The 23,431-nt window shown below is 34.6% G+C and overlaps 2 protein-coding genes across 4 annotated transcripts in view; one reads left to right on the top strand and one right to left on the bottom strand.

The window, feature by feature from the left end:
- The first annotated feature begins 669 nt into the window (after positions 1-669).
- On the top strand, positions 670-9,166 carry LOC136828033 (ferritin, heavy subunit-like). Its single transcript, XM_067085699.1, has 4 exons — positions 670-940; positions 4,304-4,405; positions 6,870-6,992; positions 8,332-9,166. The coding sequence occupies exons 1-4, from the start codon at positions 839-841 to the stop codon at positions 8,512-8,514; spliced, it is 510 nt and encodes a 169-aa protein (XP_066941800.1). The 5' UTR covers positions 670-838; the 3' UTR covers positions 8,515-9,166.
- Positions 9,167-12,395: 3,229 nt separating this feature from the next.
- The window catches only part of LOC136828032 (E3 ubiquitin-protein ligase trim-21-like), a 20,208-nt gene continuing 9,172 nt past the window's right edge, over positions 12,396-23,431 (bottom strand). For 2 of the 3 annotated variants that reach the window (XM_067085696.1, XM_067085697.1), the window contains exons 5-6: positions 17,422-17,592; positions 12,396-12,580 (exon numbers count right to left, since the gene is read on the bottom strand). In XM_067085696.1, the coding sequence (XP_066941797.1) occupies positions 12,539-12,580; positions 17,422-17,592 (213 nt within the window). In that variant the 3' untranslated portion in view covers positions 12,396-12,538. The remainder of the gene's footprint in view (positions 12,581-17,421; positions 17,593-23,431) is intronic. The other variant, XM_067085698.1, reaches the window with a different exon arrangement.

Raw genomic sequence — 23,431 nt, 5'->3', positions numbered from 1 at the left:
ACCCCATGTAAATGTTCTCTAATTGAAAGGTTAAGCTGAAGAAGATGGTACCGTGTTATGACTATTCTGTTTAGAGGTTAACTTTGCTTTTCAATCAAATATATCTAGTTTGAGTCTACTTTCACATGAAAATGGATGAAAATATATTCTTGGTACAGTGCGCTTATCTAATTCTCAAGCCTGGGTGAATAGAACGAACCCAGCAACATCTAAGTGAAGAGAAAGTGGTTCATAAGAACATGACAACATGAATTAGACATGGTTTCTCCTTACATGGACACGCAGTGCCTATGATGTTTTTATGTCCAACAGCGTTTGCTTTCAAATTTTTTCAATCAGCGGTAAAAATGCATCAGCAAATCAACAAGTGAAAATGTGATTATGATATATATATTTCAGCGTCTCAAAAAGATACCGATTTTGATCATACGTATTATTTCTGCAAACATTGCTGATTTTCTTTGCATGTATGAGAAGCAGCACCTGTTGCATGAGCAAAAGTGCATTGCGAGTGCATGCAGATGCAACTTGATGGTATGTGTTTTCGTGTAAAATATTAAAATCAGACTGAATTTCCATTTTATTTGCTGCTGCTTTTTCCCTCAAAATCAGTAGCTTCTATGTAGTTTAACGCCGAATACCAGTTTAAGCAACGATCTCAAAATTATTGTTTAGCGCGTCCTTGCAGTCACGTGACAGATCAGCTGTTATTTGTAAACATGGAAATGGAGTCTGAGTCTGAGACTGCGTCAGTCGACGGCTCACAGCGTAGCTGAGAGAGAGTGAACAGTCGGCAAGCGTTTTTTTACTTCTATCTGTTGATGTTAACTGTTGAGCGATGTCTAGTATTATACGACAGAACTTCCATGAGGATTGTGAAGCGGCTTTGAACAACCACATCAACCTGCAGCTACATATAAGCTATGTATTTACGAACTTGGTGAGTGACGGAGAAGTTTTTGTTTACTTTGTTCTTTTCGTTTACTTTGTTCGTGGACTTGGTAGTTCCCAGGCTTTTGGCTAAACCGTGTAAGAGAAATGCAGTAAACATGATGTATGGAGTTGCATTAGGATAATGAATGAGTTAACGTACTATGCAAGCGGAAATTAGGAAAGTGATTTAGCTTATGTAGCCTCAACTAATTGGCAGCCATTGTGCTGCGTGACAGGAAAGTTTAATTGCCCAGTGCTTTGTCTTTCGCAGCTCGTCCAAGGCTAAAGCCTTCATCCCAACCCGCCATTTGCTAATGTATTTTATGACCCCAATCATTGGGGAAGTCGGTCTTATTATGCATTGTTCGATGCACCATTGGGGTAAATAGTCGTGATATTGTATTAGCGTAACGTACATTCACCCAGCCACTTGGTAAATGATAATGTCGGCCAAGCTTTTGGGGGATAAGGCACTTAATGATTAATATTTGACAAATCAGGGTATATACCTGATATTTCCTTTCCTTTGTTCAACCATGGAAGATTAAGGAATGAAGCCTAGTGTTTTGAGAGGAAAGGCCCAAAAATATTGGGGTTGAAGTGAGCAACTGAAATTTGTGTTAGCAAGAAAGGAAATGGGTACATAATATTGTCGAGTTAGTTGTGGTATTATACTTTACACCCGGTCTGCAACCCAACTATGAAACCCACAGATAGGTAGTACGCAATGAGAGGAGTTCAAAATACCCCCATCTTTCCCATTCGCTAATTAATAGTTTTGGAGATATGGTTGATAAATGTTGAAAAGTTACCAACATACGATACAGGTTATAAAATGGTTGATAAATGTTGAAAAGTTACCAACATATGATACAGCTATATAACCTCGTTTTCTGTTACTACCTTCCCCACATTGCTCATTTTCTGTAACCCCTGTGGCTAGCTCGTGCAGTGCAACATTACCACCTGCCAGATCATATGAGCTTGCCAAGAATCTTTGAAAATGCAGATAAGGCGTGAAGTGCCGTTCTGCCACAACCAAACTGAAAGCAGAAATGTTCTAAAGTGACCGTTAAAAAAGTAGCATCACCCACATTGTTGGGTTATATTGAGGTAGTGACAATCGGAAAATGATAGTTTTGCCAAAGATAATAACATCAGGAAACAACAAAAGAAAACTATGGGGAAAAATATTTTTTTATGCTGGCTGGAGGCTTCCGAACAATGACCTTCGACTTTTTTTTTTAAAGTTGAAAACTAAGCATTTCCGAAAACAACAATGGTATGAAACTTACAAAAACCATCAGAACTGCCTGAAAGGCAGTGCGGGTGTAAAGTATTTTGCCGTGTTAGTTTTATCTGAAACATATGTAACAATGGTGTTTAGAAGTTTGGAAGGAGAGGTTTTTGGACCTGTTTGCAGAATTAACATAGCCACAGTGGGCAATGAAGTTAGCCTCTTGTCCACCTCTCATTAATCAAGAGAGGATCATTAACATTTTAAACTTGTAATTACTCAAACTCTTCTAAAAACAGTTTGGCTACTGTTAGGTTAGTTGTAGGTAAGTTGATGTAGGATAAGAAATAGGCTAATCAACATGGTTAGACTAGGCTAGGTTAGTTCATTGTAGTCAGGAGGAGTAGTATGCTACTCATTCATCATAGGTTTCGCTAGAGTTTTAAAGGGAGCTCCAATGCCATAAGGTCCCATTATAAAGTAAATAAGTGACTGTTGCTACCTTATGATTGAATGGATTTGATTCAAATTTTTACCACATATTCTACAGCTAATGATGAAAATTAATGGCAGGCTCAGTTAATGGCGATCCGGTTTTATGGGGCTTGTCTAGCGACAAAAATCTGCAATTTTCGGCGCCGAAAATCGCCGATTTCCGCTTATCGGAGCCGATAATTAGGTATTGGCACCAATACATACCTAACAGAGGCGCTGAAAATCGGCTTTTCGTCGCCATAAGCCCGGGAAAATCACCTGAAGGGCGCCGGAAATCGCAGATTTTCGTTATCATCACACCCCAGAACGGAATCCCTGCCAATAACCGAGGACTGCCTGTATACATTTGCCAACTTTCACCTTTATCCGATGCTTTGGTAAAAAGTTGTTGCTGAAAAACCAATAACCGAGGACTGCCTGTATACACTTGCCAACTTTCACCTTTATCCGATGCTTTGGTAAAAAGTTGTTGCTGAAAAAGTGTTTCATCAGCTCCGAATCCCTTAGTAGGTTTCTCCAATGGTAGCTAGGTAAAGCAGTAAACAAAGCTTGAGGTCAACAGTTTATATGCAGCCAATGCTACTGTACTTTCTGATAGCAGACAACTGGATTAAGTGCTTTTTGGACCTAGATCAATTTGTTTAGGGCTCTTGAGAGGGAGTGAAAAATACTTCCGTTAACTCCTCCAAAGGAAGGGTGGGATTCATGCAATCTGTGCACTGTAGGCAATACTAAAGGGTGTTTGCAGCATCCTTTCAGTTTGTAGGTGTATGCCTTTTAACCTTAACTCCATTCCAGCTGCTTTTCTGCCATTTTGCTGTCCAGTCTCTATTACTGTATTCCTTAGTGCAGTTGTAGTGTTTTCTCAGTTTCACCTTTAGACTTGGATTGAACTAATATTTTGCATCTTGATGTTCAACTACTACAGTTCCCTCTTTCTTCTCTCGTAAGTGTTGAATGGCTAAAAGTTTCCCAGACTTTGGCATTATAGAAACTAGATTAAATAATTTTTATGCATTCACTTTTAGCTACTAGGATTGAGAAGTTGGCATTAGGTATTTGAATGGAGCTCTGATGCTTCTGTTCCAATGCCTCCATCCTTGAACTTTTGTGTACCATTACAGAAATTTTGTGTGAATTTATCTGTTCCTTATGATGGTACAGTACTAAATGAGTAAATGTGTGAAAAGCTAAGCATGGAACTTAAAACATTTGCAGTATAAAACTATGTAAGAAAGAACATAACACTACACAGGACTTCTCCAGCAGCCTTAATTTAGGATTGGTATTTTGTGTTTGATGTAAATGCAATGGCAATAAAGCAAGTAAGTGTCTCTCTCTCAGTGTATAAAAGGAAAATGGGAAGTAAATAGTTTTATGGATGATGCGTAAAAATTCTTGTTTGCTTAAGAACTGGAGCGATGCCTAATTTAACAGACAAAATAGCGAATCAATTTATATGAGTATCAACCCTTAAATCGTATGGAGAACAGTGTTTATGCCAAAATAACTAGTTTACTTTCATTCTGAGGGGATATTTAAAAAAATAAATGAATTTTGTCCCAGTGAGGGTTTCACTGATATTTATAGTTTTTTAAATATTTCGGTAAAGAGCTTATGCACAATTGTTTTTTTCAGAGTCACCACTTCGCCCGAGATGATGTCGCACTTCCAGGTTTTTCAAAATACTTTGAGGAGGCCAGCAGGGTAGCAAACAACCATGCAGAGACTCTCATGAAGGTATATACTGTTTTTTCATGTATAATTGGTACTCAAAAGTAGTTGGGATTTATAAATTGAGAAGGGTCAAGTAATTGTCCTTCACCCTTAGGAATATGTTCATTGTTTCTAGGCGCCATTCTTCCAGGAAAATTTCAAGTTTTACACACCCTGAGTTGTTTGTAGTCAGTTTTAGGGAATGGCACTTTTATTACAGCATGAAAGTGGCTTTCAAATCAGATTAAAAAGCGAGGATATTAGTGGATACAGTTTTGCACCAGTATGAGTCTAAACCTGAAATTCTCTCAGAATAGCTAGTGTCTCTTGCTTTCACTCTTTTAGACACACACACACACACACACAAGCACACACTGTTGCAGGAGTTATGTGCAGTGATGTAAATTATGTATTCTGGATGACACACTACATCAGTGTAATTCTTGTGTTAAATTAAGTTAATGTTGCCATATAATATAATAAGTATATTTTTTATTGCATGTTTCATTGTATTTTTGTTTGTTACTTTCAGTAGAAGCAGTGAAGCAGTCATGTTAGATATTACAAAGCAAAAGAGAAATAGCTTGCCCTTGCTAACATTTGACCCTTAATTTTATAGCTACTGTCTACAAGGACATATTCAGAATGCTTCTAAAGAGAGAGTAATTGTTCTGCTGATATAACCACACCCTTGATTCATCCTGGGCAGTGCCAAGGCATATCTCCTTCAGTCTCATAGCATTTATAAACAAGCTGCTTAACAATGTATTTCTAGCTTGGGTACTTAATGAATTAACAAACAAAAGAATGTGAAAGGAAATTGCAATATTCAGTTTTGCATTCATTCATTTTCCCTTTCCCTTTACTTCCTCTTACTTATTCCTAATGAACACCATATTCTTTGGAAGCTTAAATTTCAAGTCAAAGGCCCCTGTAGGCTTGTTCTATATGAATGGGTTTAATATACTGAATAATTATTAATGATCAGTATTAGCTGCCCAAAACTCTGCAGTTTATCAAGTTTCAAGGAAAGTCCATTCAATCAGCCTGCAACTAACCCCATTATTCAATCGAATATACTGCAGTTAATAGCAGGATCATTCTTGTTATTAAGAGGTTATGTCATGACCACAAATTTATCAGGCTAAACACACTGGACCTGTATCACTTGAACATAATTTGGGACATATGGGAATAGTCTTAATAACAAATATTTCTATTGCAGGTATCTGCTGCCATCAGATATGGCAGTGAAAGGTATCAGTTGGTCCTTCCTAGGTAGCTGTTTGCCATTAGCTGAAAAATTGGTCATTCATGCGAACACAGAATTAAACCTATTTCTTAACTCTTAAACAATATTTTACCCAGTGCCTACCTCTCTTTCCCCCTTTTAAGCACAAAATTTACCTTTGAGCTGTGGACAGAAAGTTAGGAACTCTGTGGACAGGTGAAACGGGCTTTCATTGCCTAATGTTTCTTGTGAACATAGGTACTTCATTCTCTTGATATAACTAGCAACTTGGACAGTAGTCTGCAGCCATTCGTGTGGTAGGATGACATGAAGTAATAGTGTGTTGATGTAGCTCATTTCTGAGATTTCCAAAGGTTGTTAGGAGGTAAATAAACTGGAGCTAGTATCTAGCATTTGCTTAGAGAAAAATTAAGTGTAATTTATAGCTGTACAATACTTGATGTGTTTTTATTTTTGAATCTGGCTTCCAATGTGTTAATATTTGTAAAAATGAAATAAATTTGAAATATACTTGTAGAATCTGACTGAATATAGTCTGTTTTTGATTGGTTAGTAATACATTGTGTGTAAATTTATTAAGCTTTTACATTGGGTTTAATTTTTTAAGTTTAAAGTTTTCTTGTTACAGCATGCACAGTAGTTGATAGTCAAACACAATATTCTTTCTATAGGTCTCGTTTGTGCAGCTTTGTTCTTACGATTGTTACACACAAAGCTTCCTTTTCATTGTAATGGATGAACTATGGTGTTAAAGGGATAAATGCTGATTGTGCAAAACATGTACACTACGATATGAGTCTCACTTGAAATGGTATATAAAGTCTTGCTAGAAATAATGAATTGTAAATTGCAAGTTATAACCAGCTTAATATTGTGAATGGCTTATTTTTTCAAACAGTTTCATATCTCCAAGTGGAATTGTATGAAGTTATATTCGTATTACAGTATCTATATCCATCAGTAGATGAAAAGTACTATACATAATTAATGTATTTACTCATTCCGGGATATGAAGTGGATTTAATCTTTTTGGAAATCTGATTAAAGTGTCTGCACTAAATTATTTAGTTTAAGTAAAATTAATTATAGGCGTGATTATATAGTTGCTTTAGTGCATTCCAGTGTAGAATTGAAAGAATTTCTTAATAGTACATGTATCCTTTGGGATTTTTATTCGCTTTTAAGACTGCTAATAATTTTTACTTCGATTTCCTGAACAGTATTAATGATTTTCAGTATCAAAACAAAAGAGGGGGCCGTCTGGAGCTGCAGAATATATCTGCCCAGATTTTCAAGGTACAGAATGATGCTCTTCCCAATGTCGTTAATGCACTGGATATGCAAAAGAAAGTTAATAAGGTAAGGGAAGTTTCTTTTGTTGAAATAGGTTATTAAGGTAAGGAAGAACTTCAGCTTTGCATTATTGCTCTATGCAGTTCCAATGGCAGTAATAAATTTCCTGAGATGTTTTATAATTCTCTTTACAATAAAGCTATGGTAATTTTGTTGCATGCCTGAGATAACATAATGATCTTCAGATAGTTGGACTGTAGCCTTTTATATTTCAGTACTAACCTGAAAATTGTGTAGCTTAGCTTTGGGAAAAGGGTGTATGGGAAACTTGTCAGAAAGAGGTTAAGGTGATGGAATGCTTCACAAATAGGTTCCTAGTATTGCACTTTAATAGTCTAGATGTTGTTTAGGAATTTTTTGCATGTTCCTCACTTTCCTTTTATTAAAGCTGTAGTTTCAGCCATTTTAGATAATGGAGCATTCAAACAATGTATACTAGTACCAGAAAAAAGTTGGCAATTATTTGTGATCTTATGTTTTGAGTTTTCTTTTAGGGTTTTTTTTTTACTGTCTACTAAAACTGTAATGTAAGTAGGGAATACTTGCCATAGTGCATGTAATACAGTACCTTTGAAGATTAGGAACATTTGTCTTCTCTTCACCTTGGCCCAAGCTTATTAAAATAAGGTGGTAAACTAAATCATCTAGGCATAATTTTAAGAATAGATTTTTTTAGAAAATAATTGGAGAAAGGTGACCGATACTAATTTTGAATAAGAATAGTTTCAGAGATTTTTTCAGCAAAACAAAATGCAACTAATAAACAGAAGCAGAATTAACACATCTGTTGAACTTTCACCTCCTATTGATTATTTAAGCAAAAAGAGACTGGAGAACTTTGTTTACTCAGTGCTGTTTTGATGAAGTGTATTTGCCCCACTGAACTGCAGTAAATTTGAGGAGTAAATTTTGTATTTTTTAGTCAAATTTATACAGTATAAGATTCAAAAGATTCAAATTGCTCAACATCTATGAATATAAAGTTGTATGTCAATGGATGGTAGAAAGGGTGTTCCCAGAACCAAGGTGAAATTTGCAGGATGTGAAGAAAAGTTCTAGTTTTTATTAGAAGGAAATATTCATTCACTGAATTAACACAGCTGTTACATTTACATTTAAATCTATTTTCAGAGCATAGCACTTCAGTAAATTGACAGGCCACCATGTTTTATTTAAGTTATGTTGTGGTACTTCAACAAAAATTGTGCAAGTTAAATTGTGCAAGTTTATTGAGGGTAAAGTACCACTGATTTGGTCTTGGTTTTCTCTCCAATTTTAGCTAGCAATCCTATATGATATTTTGATTATATTTCTGTATTTGAGAAAATTATTGTTTTTGTTTTAGCATTTACTGGAAGTTCGTCAGAAGGCTTCAGACAAAGGGGACAGTCATATGTGTCACATCATTGATGACCATATCCTGGTGAAACATGTGGACACAATTAAAGAACTTGGATACATGATAACGAAGTTGAAACGTGTTGGGTCTGGCTTTGGTCTGTATATATTTGATAAGGAGTTGAACTGAGCACTAGGACTTAATGTAAAATTAGTGACATTGCCAGGCATTTGTTTTATTCACTATATAAAAATCTGTTATTTTGAATTAATATAATATTTAAAAATTTGAAATTTTAACATTACTATGAATTCTAAGTTGGTGTAACACTAATAAATTTTTGGGATATAAGAATTACATGTACAATGTTAGTTTTGCTTTTATATTAAGTAGCCTCTGCCCAGAAGCACCCTTACATGTCACGCAGAGAGTAATTTTAGTATGTTGGTTGTGAAACACTATGCCAACTAGAATGAAGAGGAATGCTGATCAATATGATGGTAACTGTAACAGAGCTGAGCTTTGTCTTGGTATTTTGCCATGCAGTATACAGTACAATGGGTTACTTTTTTTAATCTTAATGTTCATACTTTGAAATTTCGGTGAGCTGCTATAATAGACTTGTAAGTGTGCAAAATGGTAGTGTGTGGTCAGGTAATCTTCACTGACACTGAAAACCCATCAGACAGTTATGAGCTGTTTCCTAGGCCACATATTTGTTTAAAAACTTGACTTCTTCGCTTCACATTAATAAGCTTGACTATTTGAAGTAATGATAAAATTAAGATATGTGAACATTCCATTCATACTGTTCTTAAAATAAAAGGTTTAGTGTAAACAATGCACTTGATTTCTTGCCCCCTTTAAGTAGTGGAAGTAAGTGTTTTAAATATCTTTGGCTAATAGGAATATCCTATAGTTTCTGAGAATCAGCCACTGAAAGTGAGGAATATGTCACTAAATACTTAAGTTTGGAGGGAGAAAGAGAGAGAGAGAAAATTATCAAAACTACTGCAAATTTTTCTGTAGTCTCCACTTTTATTAAATTTTAGGTCCTCTGCATTTTAGCTGGAGGCAAAGAAGTGTTTCAGTACCTTGGGATGTCCCTGTTCCTCATCTTTAAGTTGTCAGTCAAAACCTTTCTTGGTTAACTTGTCTATTGTAGCGCTAAGAGTATTGAGAATGTAACTCCGTAGTCCTCTTAAACTGCACAATATTGCACTAGCATTTAAGGGAGGAGCTATGGAACTAAAGGTTATTAGCCAACTTTGTTTCCTGGGAAGATAACTAGAACTTGTCAAAGATGTAAACTAAAGCCTTCCAGAATCAAACTAAGTAACTCGAGATAGCCAGCAAGGTTTTAGTTATGGAGGATCATACTGGACCAGCATCATGAAACTTGCTCTGTAAAGTGTTTGGTACAAATTATAAAATTCATGACATTTATTTGCTGTGGATTTCCAGAAAGCAGTTGACAAAAGTGTAACACAAAAGATTGTTTCATAGATGTGGTAGGAGACTGTAATGGAATATTTTATCAACAGGACTTTTGTTAAAATCTTAGGTGGTGTGCCTCTTATGCCTTCATATTCAATAACGACGTAAACTTAGGGTTGATGGGAAAATAAGTTTGCTGATGACAGAAAAATGGATGTTGGCACTGATACAGTTGAAAGGTGTAGAAAGCAGGTGAAAGTTCATTAAATGTTAATTTACTAATGCTTTTAAAAACAGTTCAGTACTGTCTAATTGTGTGCAAGTGCCATCTGAGAGGAAGAACCTAGCTGCAGTACATGCAAGAGCAAGGAATATTCTCTTCAATCAGACACCTTGGATGTCAAAGAAAGCTAGTGTGCCTCTGATTTATATTTTTTCAAGTTGGTTACTTAGGAAGTTCAATAATAGAAATATTTTTACTCAAACATACACAACATGACTAAAGTAGCTTAATATGGGAAGTGGAATTAAATGGTACAACATCCTTATTTGGGAACATCCTCACTGGCAATGGTCTTTGTTTTCATTATTACATAGAAATTCGTAGATTCTGGTCAAGAAGTTTGTATGATTGGTCTTGACTTCAGTGCTGCTCTTGAAATTGTTCATCATCCTGAGTTGATTTTTTCCAAACTTAGACAGATTGGTGTTGGTGGGCCATTTCTTGCACAGTATTACTAAATTTTGAACCATAGGTTGTAGAGTAGTAGTTAATGGGCTTTGACAAATAGTGACTATGAACTGAATTTCTGGTGCTCCCAAGAGTAGTGTTCTTGGCCCAGTACTTGAGCTAAATATGATAACCATGTGTGGTTTGGCTTTGCAAACTAGCTTTTTGCATTTGCAAGTGATGCTAGTCTTTTTGTAGCAGTCCCATATGAGTAGAGTAGATCTATAACTACTGAATCTCTAAACAGAGATTTATGTAAAATTAGTGTATAGTGCAAATTATGGGGTATAGAGAACCCTAAGAAAACTCAAATCGTGGTTGTTGACACATTCAGGATATTGGACCTACCCAGATCTTTTTGTACACAGTACTACTTTAGCTTCATTCACATACTGTACTTAAAAATTCTAGGTGCCATTCATGAAAGCAGATTCACTTTAAAAAAACGTCTGGTCTTTCTCTTCAGTAACGCAAAAAAATTGGTATACTGAGAAAAGTCTCGTGAGGTTTTTGGAGACCTGTCTGTTCTCAGGAAATGTTTTCTTTTATTCTTCCATGTTTTAAATATTGTTCCCCTGTTTGGTCATCTGCAGGTGACACTTATTGAATATAAACTTTGGCTTCTGTTAAGTTTTTGATTCCTAATCTTATTAGTCTCTGGTACCACTGTTCAAATAACTCATTGTGCATGGTGTAAAATATTTCTTAACTGATCACCCCCTACATTCAGATCTTCCCATGGTAAAAAAGTAAAATACCTTAGTTTTAAGACCACTGAGCTGATTAACAGCTCTCCTAGGGCTGGCCCGAAGGATTAGACTTATTTTACGTGGCTAAGAACCAATTGGTTACTACCCTACAGCTTATTGTGGAACATTATAGTATCACCAGAAATAAAACTCTTCATCAGCCGGCCATGGAATTGAACTCCGCCCATCGAAAGGACAGTCTGAAGCTCTTCGGCCAACAAAGCGCTATCTTCCCATGAATACCATACACTACATAGTACTAAATATGTAGTTAATCCTAACACTCTTACCTCTTCTTCTGAGAGGTTCAGTACTACAGAGCTTTCTAGAAGTTGCAATAATTTTTTGACAATCTTTTAGTTGAATCATTGGAGCTTCAAGTTGAATCATTGGAGCTTCAGAAGTTCAACTAGGTGTAAAACAGTTTTTATTGATCCATCTGACATGAGTCTTCACTTCACAGAATATCTGTAATTTGTCTTATTTTACTTAATTTTATTTCCAATTTTTTTCTCTGACTTTATTCTTTTCTTCTCAAAAACCCTTTCTGTACTGGCCTGCTTTTTCCTACTTGGGCCCTAAAGCTTGTTTTCTGCCTTTCCAATTTGGGTTACAAATTGGCCTATACTGTGCTCTACAGAAGTAATGATAGAATAATAACACCTCATTGTGGTGGGTTTGTGAAAAAGCACTGCTACCAGCTTGTTCATGAATATTTTTGATAAACTGATTTATACATTCCTGTGATCTAAAGTATTTTTGTTTTTTAATGTCCCCTTGGATGAACTATTTAAGTTTTGAGGCACCTCTGCTCATAGAATTTGTGCTCTCACATGAGAAAATAGACAATTGAAAGATAATGTTAGTGAACAAATGGTAAAATTGATAGCTTGTGGTCTACAATTTCAAGGGAAATGAAACGTTTTCATGAAAACATTACCAGTTGGATAATATTTAATAGGATCACCATAGGATGAGAATTCATAAGTTAGTGAAACATTGAGTTACAAGAGATACTGTAAGGGAGAAACCGTTTAGTTTCACACACAAATGGGGTCACATCAAATTCTACTAAGTAATTACAAGGAAAATATGGAGGAATTTTAAGTCTAATACTGAATCACTTATAATTAATATTAAAGTATGTGCCTGTCTTTTTTTTTTTTTTTGTCTAGTAAACTTCATCACTTCCCTCTTCCATTATTGACTTTTACTTGTTCTGTTGCCTTTCATCCGTGTTGCTCCTCGTCCATATGTGATATTTCACATTCCCCTTCCATTTTCTTTCTTATTTTAATCAAATTATTATGAATCCTTCAGTATTTTGGTCTTCATTTGGCTGTTGGAGAAGAACAAGAAAGAAACACGTTAACTCACTGTTTCATAACATACATAGCACTACTTTTATTACTTTTACTGCCATTTCTATAACTGTTAAAAGTGTTCTTACCAGACCTTTAGTAACTAAGAAGAAAAATGAGATATACTATAGTTTCCCTAGTGTACTTGCTCAAAAGGGAACCCCCAGTGGCTTTACACCGTTGACATATCTTAGTTTCTAACTTACTCGTGGATTGTGGATACCCTCTCCTTCTTAAGACCTTGACCTGTTATAATCCTCTTTGGTATTTCCTGGTTTTGTTTCTCTTGTAAACAACAGAGTTTAGTGCTAACTCTTCTCTTAGAAACATTATCATAAATGAAGATATATATGTGAGCTTAAATTGAATGAAATTTAAATATTAACTGCCACCAGGTAACTCTCTCCCTCCTTTAAACCAGTTCATAATTTTGGACTGCTGTGTTTTTTCACATCACTTCCATTAATTATAAGGCTTGTTTGTCTTCTTTTAATCAGCAGAGTTCTTCTTTCATTTCTCTGGTTTTTTTCTTGCATTTTACACATTGTTGAGGTTGTTTAACAATTGCACAGTTGTCATTTGAAAAATAATCTCTGTACATTGGAAATGCTCTCTCTCTCTCTCTCTCTCTCTCTCTCTCTCTTACTTTTTAAATGCAAGTATAGTATTCATTAATTATCATTATTTTATGCTATAGTTTTGCTATGCTTTATTATTTTAAGTTACATTGTTGTACCTTTAGGAATTAAAGGGCTCATTTTAATTTATTATTCATTTGTTTGAGGGCTGATGCTTTGTTTTGGGGAGATATCCATTGTTCCTTGTGTTGACCTAGAGGTCCTTTAATGGAATGGGTTAAACCAAGGCTACTGACCCAAAACTATAATTATTTCTTCCTCACCATCACCTTAGGGTAAATGCAGATATGGCAACACGTGAGGAAAGCGTTGCCACATTGTCTTAATTAATATTTTCATATTTTATTTCTAACAATATTATATCATAAAACTGCCCTCAGTTGTAATGAGATGTTTTCTAAATAAAGCCTCTTTTTTTTTTTTTAAAGAATCGAAAGGGAGTCTTCAATAGCCTTATTTGAACAATGAGGAAAGTACATTTGGCATCGCTCTTTCACCCTCCCAAAACCCCCCTCCTTTGACCAAGTATGATGGGGAACCTATACACACACTAATATATATATATATATATATATATCTATATGTATGTATATATATATACATATATATATATATATATATATATATATATATATATATATATATATATATATATATATATATATATATATATATATATATGTATATCATATTCTTCTTTCTTTCTAAGCTTTATTGAAGGCTCAAAAGTATGTATGTATATATTTTATATATATACTAATGTTAAGATGACTTTGAAATATTAATAATATAATTTCAAAGATTAATACAGTAATAGAATAATAATTTAAGGTATATTTGATGTAGTCTGATACTTTAAGTATACATTTAGTATTTGAACTTTCAAGATAGGCAGTTGTAAGCATTTTTAGAGGAGGGATGGCAAGTATTTGCGGATTTTAACCCTTTAACACCGACTGAACGTATTTTACGTTGACAAAAGTTGTCTGTCGGGTGCCAAGTGGACGTAAAATACGTCGACTACAAAAAGTTTTTTTAAATATCCGTGGAAAAATACTTATAGGCCTCGTTTGCGAAAAATTTTAAATCGCGCCTTGAGGATGCTGGGAGTTCACGGATCATGCTGTTGTTTTGTTTACAAGCATGACCCAGCTGCGCATTCGCCGAATTTCTTCTTATCCCAAAAGAAAGCATCAGCTAACTCTGCTGAAAATCTCAGAAATTCTTTAGTCACTTTGTCGTAATTTTGCACCGTTTTCAATTAGCTGTTACATAAAGTTTTATATGATAATGTGCGCAATTTCATGTAGAATACAACAAAAATAGTTCATGGTTGTAGCTTTATCAATTTTGACATATTTTCATATAAATCACTCATAAGTGCCAAAATTTCAACCTTCGGTCAACTTTTGACTCAACCGAAATGGTAAAAATGCAATTGTAAGCTAAAACTCTTACATTCTAGTAATATTCAAGCATTTACCTTCATTTTGCAAACAAACAAGAAGTCTCTAGCACAATATGTCGATTTATGGTGAATTATTGAAAAAACTTTTCCTTACATCCGCCGCTAACTCTGCTGAAAATCTTGTAAGAGCCTGACGCCGTCTCTTCCAAACACGTGTGTTCGTGTGTTCGTCGTCCATCGGAGTGGACAAAACAGCAAGAGCATCTCGTTTTCTTTCTCTAAAGGAACGCGATTTCAACCATACAATATTTCCGTCTGTTTCACCCTAACCATTGTTGTCTTGATGTATGTACAATCACCACTACTTGCATTGCCATGCAAGCATTCTAATCATGTACTCATAATGTTCCAACGAATCTTCTGTATCAAACTGTGTGTATGTTTCTGTTTGTGAAGACGCCAAACGTCTCGCCACTCTGATGGACGACGAACACACACGTGTTTGGAAGAGACGGCGTCAGGCTCTTACAATCTCAAAATTCTTTGGTCACTGTCGTAATTTTTGCACAGTTTTCTATTAGCTGTTACATAAAGTTTTATATATGAAAATGTGCGCAATTTCATATAAAATACAACAAAAAATAACTCGTGGTTGTAGCTTTTATCAATTTTGACATTTTCATATAAATCACGATAAGTGCCAAAATTTCAACCTTCAGTCAACTTTGACTTGACCGAAATGGTCGAAAAATGCAATTGTAAGCTAAAACTCTTATATTCTAGTAATATTCAATCATTTACCTTCATTTTGCAACAAACGAGAATAGCACAATATTTCGATTTATGGTGAATTTTTGAAAAAACTTTTTCCTTACGTCCACGCGCGCTAACTCTGCAGAAAATCTCAGAAATTTTTTAGTCACTTAGTCGTAATTTTTGCACCGTTTTATATTAGCCATTACATAACGTTTTATATATGAAAATGTGCACAATTTCATGTAGAATACAACAAAAAATTCATGGTTGTAGCTTTTATCGGTTTTGAAATATTTTCATATAAATCATGATAAGTGCCAAAATTTCAACCTTCGGTCAACTTTGACTCGACCGAAATGTCGAAAATGCAATTGTAAGATAAACTCTTACATTCGAGTAATATTCAATCATTTACCTTCATTTTGCAACAAACGGGAAGTCTAGCACAATATTTTGATTTATGGTGAATTATTGAAAAAACTTTTTCCTTATGTCCGCGCGCGCTAACTCTGCTGAAAATCTCAGAATTTCTTTAGTCACTTTGTCGTAATTTTTGCAACGTTTCATATTAGCCGTTACATAAAGTTTTATATATGAAAATGTGCGCAATTTCATGTAGAATACAACAAAAAATAACTCATGGTTGTAGCTTTTCTCAGTTTTGACATTTTAATATAAATCACGATAAGTGCTGAAATTTCAACCTTCGGTCAACTTTGACTCGATCGAAATGATCGAAAAATGCAATTTTAAGCTAAAACTATTACATTCTAGTAATATTCAATCATTTACCTTCATTTTGCAACAAACGGGAAGTCTCTAGCACACTATTTCGATTTATGGTGAATTTTTTTTTTTTACTTTTTTTTTTACGTCCGCGTGTTACAAATTCATGCATCATTTTGTGATAATATTTTCTCCGTGTTGCTTTGATCGTTTTACAATTTTTTATACCAAAATCATCGCAATTTAGTGTACAATACAATGAAAAAAATAGCTCATTAGCTTTAACCGTTTTGCTCACAGCACGATTTGTATACAATTATATATGACATTTTTTTTGCACTTTCATATATTCCAATATTTATATATGATAATGATATTTTTTTTCACTTCTGATGGTTGCATACTAAACTTAAAGCAATGAGAAAAAAAGGAGCCAAAAATGAACTCTTAATCTTAAAAACTAAGCGTGCTGTGATTTTTTTAAAAAACTTCCTTTCCGCTTCGGCGCTAACTCCCAAACCCCGCTGGCATACAGCAGACACTTTTGTAAATAGAGGCTCGGCGTTTAAGGGTTAACTGTTCGCGGGGCTGGAATGCATTCCCTACCAATACGAGGGGTTTACTATGTGTATGTATATATATACAGTACAGTGAACCCCCGTATTCGCGGGGGTTGGGTACCACAGCCCCCCGTGAATAGCTAAAATCCACGAATACATAAAACCCCTCTAAAAACACTTAGAACTGCCCATTTTGATAGTTTAAACACAACAAAAACTTTGTAAAAATGCTTATACCTAAGTATTTTAGTAGTTTTATCACAAAAAGTGCATTTATTCATAAAAATTATCTGAAAATACAGTAATTAGTGAATATTTCTCAGTGAAAAATATCGCGAATGGGCAAATTTTCCGCAAATAATGGGTAGATATGTTCCATGGAGAAACCCACGAATGCGTGAGTCTGCGAATCGTGAGAACGCGAATACAGGGCTTACTGTGTATATATATATATATATATATATATATTATGTGTGTATGTAGTATATCTCATTTTTCTTAGTTACTAAAAGGTTTGGTAAGAACACTTTTAACAGTTATAGAAATGGCAGTGAAAATAATAAAAGTTGTCACAGAACCTGAAGTAATAGTAGTACAGTATTACTGTATCCAAATACTAATGTTTATGGTAGTATTAGGAATAGTTAGTAATTAGTATATTGCTAGCAAAAATTACCATACTTGTGTAACTGTAGAAAAACCATATAAAAAATCTAAACATTGAATCTTACATTAAGGTTTACTTTTCTGAAATCGAACAGTTCTTGATGTAAGCAAAGATTACTGTAATCTTTGATTACATCATCGTTGAATCTTCTTCCTCTGAATGTCTGGATGGCGAACAATCTACTCTGGTTTAGGAATCGTTTTAGGCCGCTTTCTTCAAAAATAGGCATCTCTTCCTGACAGAAAAAAAGAGAATATGGTGTGATTTTTTATACCTTACACAAACTTTGTATGTAAGGAATGTGGAAAACCCTTTTATTACTGAATCAGTGAAGTTAAAAAATATTGTGTGGTCAGTAATACAGTGGTTTATCACCTTGGAACCTAATATGATGCACCCCATTGCATTGGAGGATAGTGCCATCAGTGCACCTCACGGTGCACTGTAGGCATTACTTGATGTTCTTTGCAGCATTCCTTCTGCCCCTAGCTGCAACCCCTTTCATTCTTTTGTCTATAACTCCATTTACATTCTTCCATCTTGCTATCCACCCTTTCCTAACAATTGTTTCAGTGCAACTGTGAGGTTTTTCCTCCTGTTAACCTTTCAAACCTTTCTGCTCTCAGTTTCCCTTAGAGTGCCGAATGATAGGTCCCAGTGCTTGGCATTTGCCTAAATTCTATATTCTGTTCCATTCCTAAGATGATGCTGGTGTTAGCGAGATCCCGATTTCTGTCCTGGCTTGACCTCCTGACCTGTTGTGCCTCTTGTCATGTGTAGTTATGAATGGAGAGAGAAGGGTTTGGGAGAGAGAGAGAGAGAGAGAGAGAGAGAGAGAGAGAGAGAGAGAGAGAGAGAGAGAGAGAGAGAGAGAGAGAGAGAGAGAGAGAGAGTTTAAACACAGGGATCCTCAAGATGCTGATAATTGCCCTTTTTGGTTGGAACCATTCATCACATTTACGAAATACAGTATCTATCTTTTTTTTATATTTTGTATTTAGTTATTCATGAAATTCCTGGTAGAAATGGTATGTGAAGATAATTTTTATAACCATTTATAACAGTAACCTAGTTATAAATGACAGTTCTCTTAATTGTTATTTAAAAATTTGCCTCTTAATTAGTAATTTTAAATTTGACTTAAATTTAAATGTATGCCTAAATTATGTATAGAAAATCTGATCATCAGTGTTAATAATAAGATAACTAATATACATACATACGTAGCTTCAGTATTCATACTGTGCAATTTACTGAATGGAAGACCAAACTGTTTAAAGCAATCACAGCTAAATTTTATCCAAGTACTTTCCAGTTCTATAAATGTATGTAATAAAATTAAGTAGATTCATTATCATTGTGATATTTTACCAGTAGATAAAGCTGGTGACAATTTTGGTTTTAGAGGTATAAATATTGTGCACAAGTTTTAGTCTCAGAAATTAACTCATGCTTAGTAATAACTGAAATTCATATTTATATTGAGAATTTGTTTGCTAGTGAATTTAATTAATTGGAAGTTGTGCCTTCATACTATGACAAACCTTCATGTATGGAATCCCCAAATTCTGTAAGGATCCTATTAAATTTCTATATATCATTGTTTCAGTCAGTTGCATTAGTAGATATGCAATCTCATAATTTTAAATAAACTTCAGTAATAAGATTGGAGATAAGCCAGGAGATATCTGAATAGTTATAGTTAATCAAATCCTGGGATATGTTTCAGTGTGTAAAGATAATCTTAATGGTCCAAAGAATTTTTGTTGCCTAATTTTGATTTCAGCGCATTCTGCGACGTTGTCATATTTACAGTTAAGGAGACATCTTTCCAGTTTTGAGATATGATGGCTTCCAGCCTTTTACACGAATTAACTATATATATATATATATATATATATATATATATATATATATATATATATATATGTGTGTGTGTGTGTGTGTGTGTGTACAGTATATGTATACACAAGCATTAAGCTACAAAAATGTCCTTCAATATCCTGTAAGAGCCCCGACGCTGCCTCTTCCAAACACGTGTGTGTTCGTCAATCGTCATCATCGGAATGGACAGGACAAAACATGAGCGTCTCATTTTCTTTCTCTACAGGAACGCGATTTCAACCATACAATATTTCCGTCTGTTCTCCCTAAGCATTGTTGTCTTAATGTATGTACAATCACCACTACTTGCGGCCAGGAAATTCTACATATGGCCAATTGCTTGAGATTCAAGACAGATTAATGGATACAATGCAGTAGCATAATAAATGTGAAATGGAGAGACATTTGACGTCTTCACGAACAGAAACACACATACAGTTTGATACAGAAGATTCGTTGGAACATTATGAGTACATGATTAGAATGCTTGCATGGCAATGCAAGTAGGGTGATTGTACATACATTAAGACAACAATGCTTAGGGAGAAATAGACGGAAATATTGTATGGTTGGAAATCGCGTTCCTGTAGAGAAATAAAGCGAGACGCTGGCTTTGTCCTGTCACTTCGATGATGACGATTGATCGAACACACGGCGCACACACGTGTTTGGAAGAGGCAGCCGGGGGCTCTTCAATCAATTTGCTCTACCTGAAATAATACATTTTCATATATGTTACCTGAAGGGGAACTTTTAAGTTGATAATAAATTCGTTGTCTCGTGGGCTGAGCCATGAAGACAAGAACTCAGGATTACTCGTGCAGTGACGTGCATTAAACTGCACAGCCATCAAGTACAGGTGGGTTGACATTGATTCTAATTAAAAATACCTGAGTTCGGCAGTGATTTGTAGGCAGGAGTCGGTGTCAACTTATTGATGAATACCTCAGTTGATGGCCGTGTTGTTTAATGAGCGTTACTGTAGTCCTGAGTTCTCGTCTTCCATGGTTCGAGCCCACAAGACTTGACAAACTTATTATCAACGAAAAGAAATTCCCCTATGGGTAACATATATGAAAATATATTATTTCCAAGGTAGAGTGAATTGATATTAAAGGACATTCATAGCTTAATGCTTGTATATGAATCACGGTGATGTGATAAAATTCATTCTACAAGGAAAGTGAAGCAGCGGGTGGTTGCTGGGCCTTTTGACACACCAGTCTGCTAGTAAAGGTGAAAAAGCTGGAAGGCTAGCAAACTAATTCAATTGTTTCACTTTCCTTCGTGGCATTTGTTTTATATATATATAGTATATATATATATATATATATATATATATATATATATATGTATATATATATAATATATATATTATATATATATATAATATATATATATATATATATATATATATATAATATATTATAATATATATATATATGTATATGTGTATATATATATAATATATATATATGAAATATATATATATATATATATATATATATATATATATATATATATATATATATACATATATATACATATACATAAATACATATATATACATATACATAAATATATATATATATATATATACATATGTATATATATATAATATATATATATATAATACATATATATAAATACATATATATATATTTATATATATTTATATATATTATATAATATATATACATATTATATATATATACATAAATATATATATTATATATGTAATATATATATATATATATAAATTTCTATATATATATATATCATGGAAATATATATATACAAGTCTAAAAGATAACATATATATGCACCCAGGAATTACCTGGGCAATACATTGCATATATATATAACTTCCATATATATGATAACAACCATTTCATTCGAATTATCCCTTCTATATAAGATATATCATAACACACAATCACGTGCTGGAATATATATATTTATATATATTTATATCTCAGGTGGACATAAGGCGTTACCACTGGGCCATACAAGTCTAAATAATAACCTATGCCGGGATACCTGGGCAAGCTAACTGCTTGCATGCCATACAACTACTCAGCATAAATAGACATATTTCATTCGAATTATATTCTATATATATAGAAATCATCAACTATACAATCACGTGTAACATAAATAAATTTCTGACTTGGACCTAAGGCTCTCTCAAGTGACAAGGGCGTTACCCACTGGGCCATACAAGTCAAAAAGTTGGAAGAATTACCTGAAACTAACTGTGCATACCAGATGTTTTCCACTGTCATATTACAACATTTCATATATATATGAGTGAATATATATATATCATATATAATCACGTGTAACATATATATATACTCCGTATATATCTCTCAGGTGGATGTATGTTATGTGCCAACAAGTCTAAAGCCTTGGAACCAAATGCAAGAATTACCTGGGCAAGCTAACTTGATGATTTTCCCCAACTTGTATGGCCCAGTGGAATGAACCCACATCCCAAGAAATGTTCCGCAGAATGAGGTCATGATTGCCAAACTTACCGAATGAGAAGGATAAAAGTTGGCATTGCCAGGTGCTTCTTGAAATACAGTGTATCAGTTTCAACTGCCGAATTCATATATTAGACCTGAGAACAGACCCGATCCCGGCGATGATCGAGAAATTTATTTCATCCTAGCCAAGTGTGTTGACTGTTTTTATTGGGATTTTTAGGCTGTAATGTAGATATAGAGTCGTACTGGTCACTTTTATGTATTTGCAGAGCTAGCCACAATGCCTCTAAAAGTGACAGTAGATAGTATATATATCACCTGAGAACCTGAGTTCGATATATATATAGGGATATATATATATATGATATGTATATATATATCTTATATCAGAAATATATATATATACACTAGTATATATCATATATATATATATATATAAAGCAGTTAACTATATATATATATATATCTCGGGATATCATATATACACAGTATATATATATATATACCATACCTGATATATTCATATATATATTTCTATTCCTGCGTATTGTATGTTGTATTCCTATCTTATTCACTCCAGATATATATGAAATATTGTCTATATATCGGGATTGGGACACACGCTGGTATGCAAGCAGTTATTGCCCATATATTTGGGTGCAGTTGCTCTCAGGTTCCATACATTTAGATTGTATGGCCCAGTATATATACTTTCCACCTGAGAAATGGGTTCGATCGGCGTGAGTCAGAAATTTAGTTTCTGTTCCACGTGATTGCCTGGAAATCTTATTCACTCAGAAGGGATAGCAAAATGCACTTTGAGTCATTGCTGGTCGGAAGTTAAGGAAAACTGCAGAGCTGGTATGCAAGCATTGGCTTGAAACAGTGCAGTTGCTCTCAGGTTCCAGCTTCTTTTAGACTTGGCCATGTTTAGTACTAGAGACCTGGGTTGAAGTCAAAATTTATTTCTGTTCCACCGTGATTGTGTGTTGATGATTTCTACTTATTCACTCAGAGGATAAATTCATCAAATGTCTATTGGGTCATTGCTAAAGTTGGGAAGCTCATGGTATGCAAGCAGTTATCTGGACTGAAAGTTGCTCTCCGGGTTCCAACTTCTTTTAGACTTGTAATGACTGATTTCACGCAGACCTGGGTTGGTTGGCGTGAGTCAGAAATTTATTTCTGTTCCTGCGTGATTGTGTGTTGATGATTTCTATACACTCAGAGGATACAGTAAATGTTGTCTATTGGGTCATTGCTGGTCGGGAAGTTGAGAAAACTCACTGAGTATGCAAGCAGTTAAGCTTGCAGGTAATTCCTTCAGTTGCTCTCAGGTTTAACGTTGTATGGCCCAGTGGGTTTGCTTTCCATTTTGTGTTGGGGGGAGTCACTGTTCCTGATGCCTATCTTATTCATCCAGAAGGGATAATTTGAAATGTTGTCTTTGGGTCACCCTGAGTCTCGTAGTTGGGAGAAAACTGCCTGACATCGCGGTTAGCTTGCCCAGGTAATTCATGCTGCAGTTGCTCTCATGGTTCCAGCTTCTTTTGACCCAACGCCCAGTTTCTTCCCAGCCTGGGTTCGAGCGAGAAGTTGTTTCTGTTCCCACACGGGTAGGGCGATCTTAGCACTCAGAAGGATAATTCGAATGAGATGTTGTCTATTGGGTCATTTAGAAGGTGTTGTAATGGCAGT

This window comes from Macrobrachium rosenbergii, chromosome 42 (assembly GCF_040412425.1).
Source record: "Macrobrachium rosenbergii isolate ZJJX-2024 chromosome 42, ASM4041242v1, whole genome shotgun sequence".
Lineage (NCBI taxonomy): Eukaryota > Metazoa > Arthropoda > Malacostraca > Decapoda > Palaemonidae > Macrobrachium > Macrobrachium rosenbergii.
This window is presented reverse-complemented; position numbering and strand designations above follow the sequence as displayed.

Excerpts from the sequence above, each read along its gene's own strand:
- LOC136828033 (XM_067085699.1), top strand. The coding sequence starts at position 839 with ATGTCTAGTATTATACGACAGAACTTCCATGAGGATTGTGAAGCGGCT. Across the intron at positions 4,406-6,869 it reads ATGCAGAGACTCTCATGAAG|TATCAAAACAAAAGAGGGGG; the intron begins GTATATACTGTT and ends AATGATTTTCAG. Across the intron at positions 6,993-8,331 it reads TGCAAAAGAAAGTTAATAAG|CATTTACTGGAAGTTCGTCA; the intron begins GTAAGGGAAGTT and ends TTTTTGTTTTAG.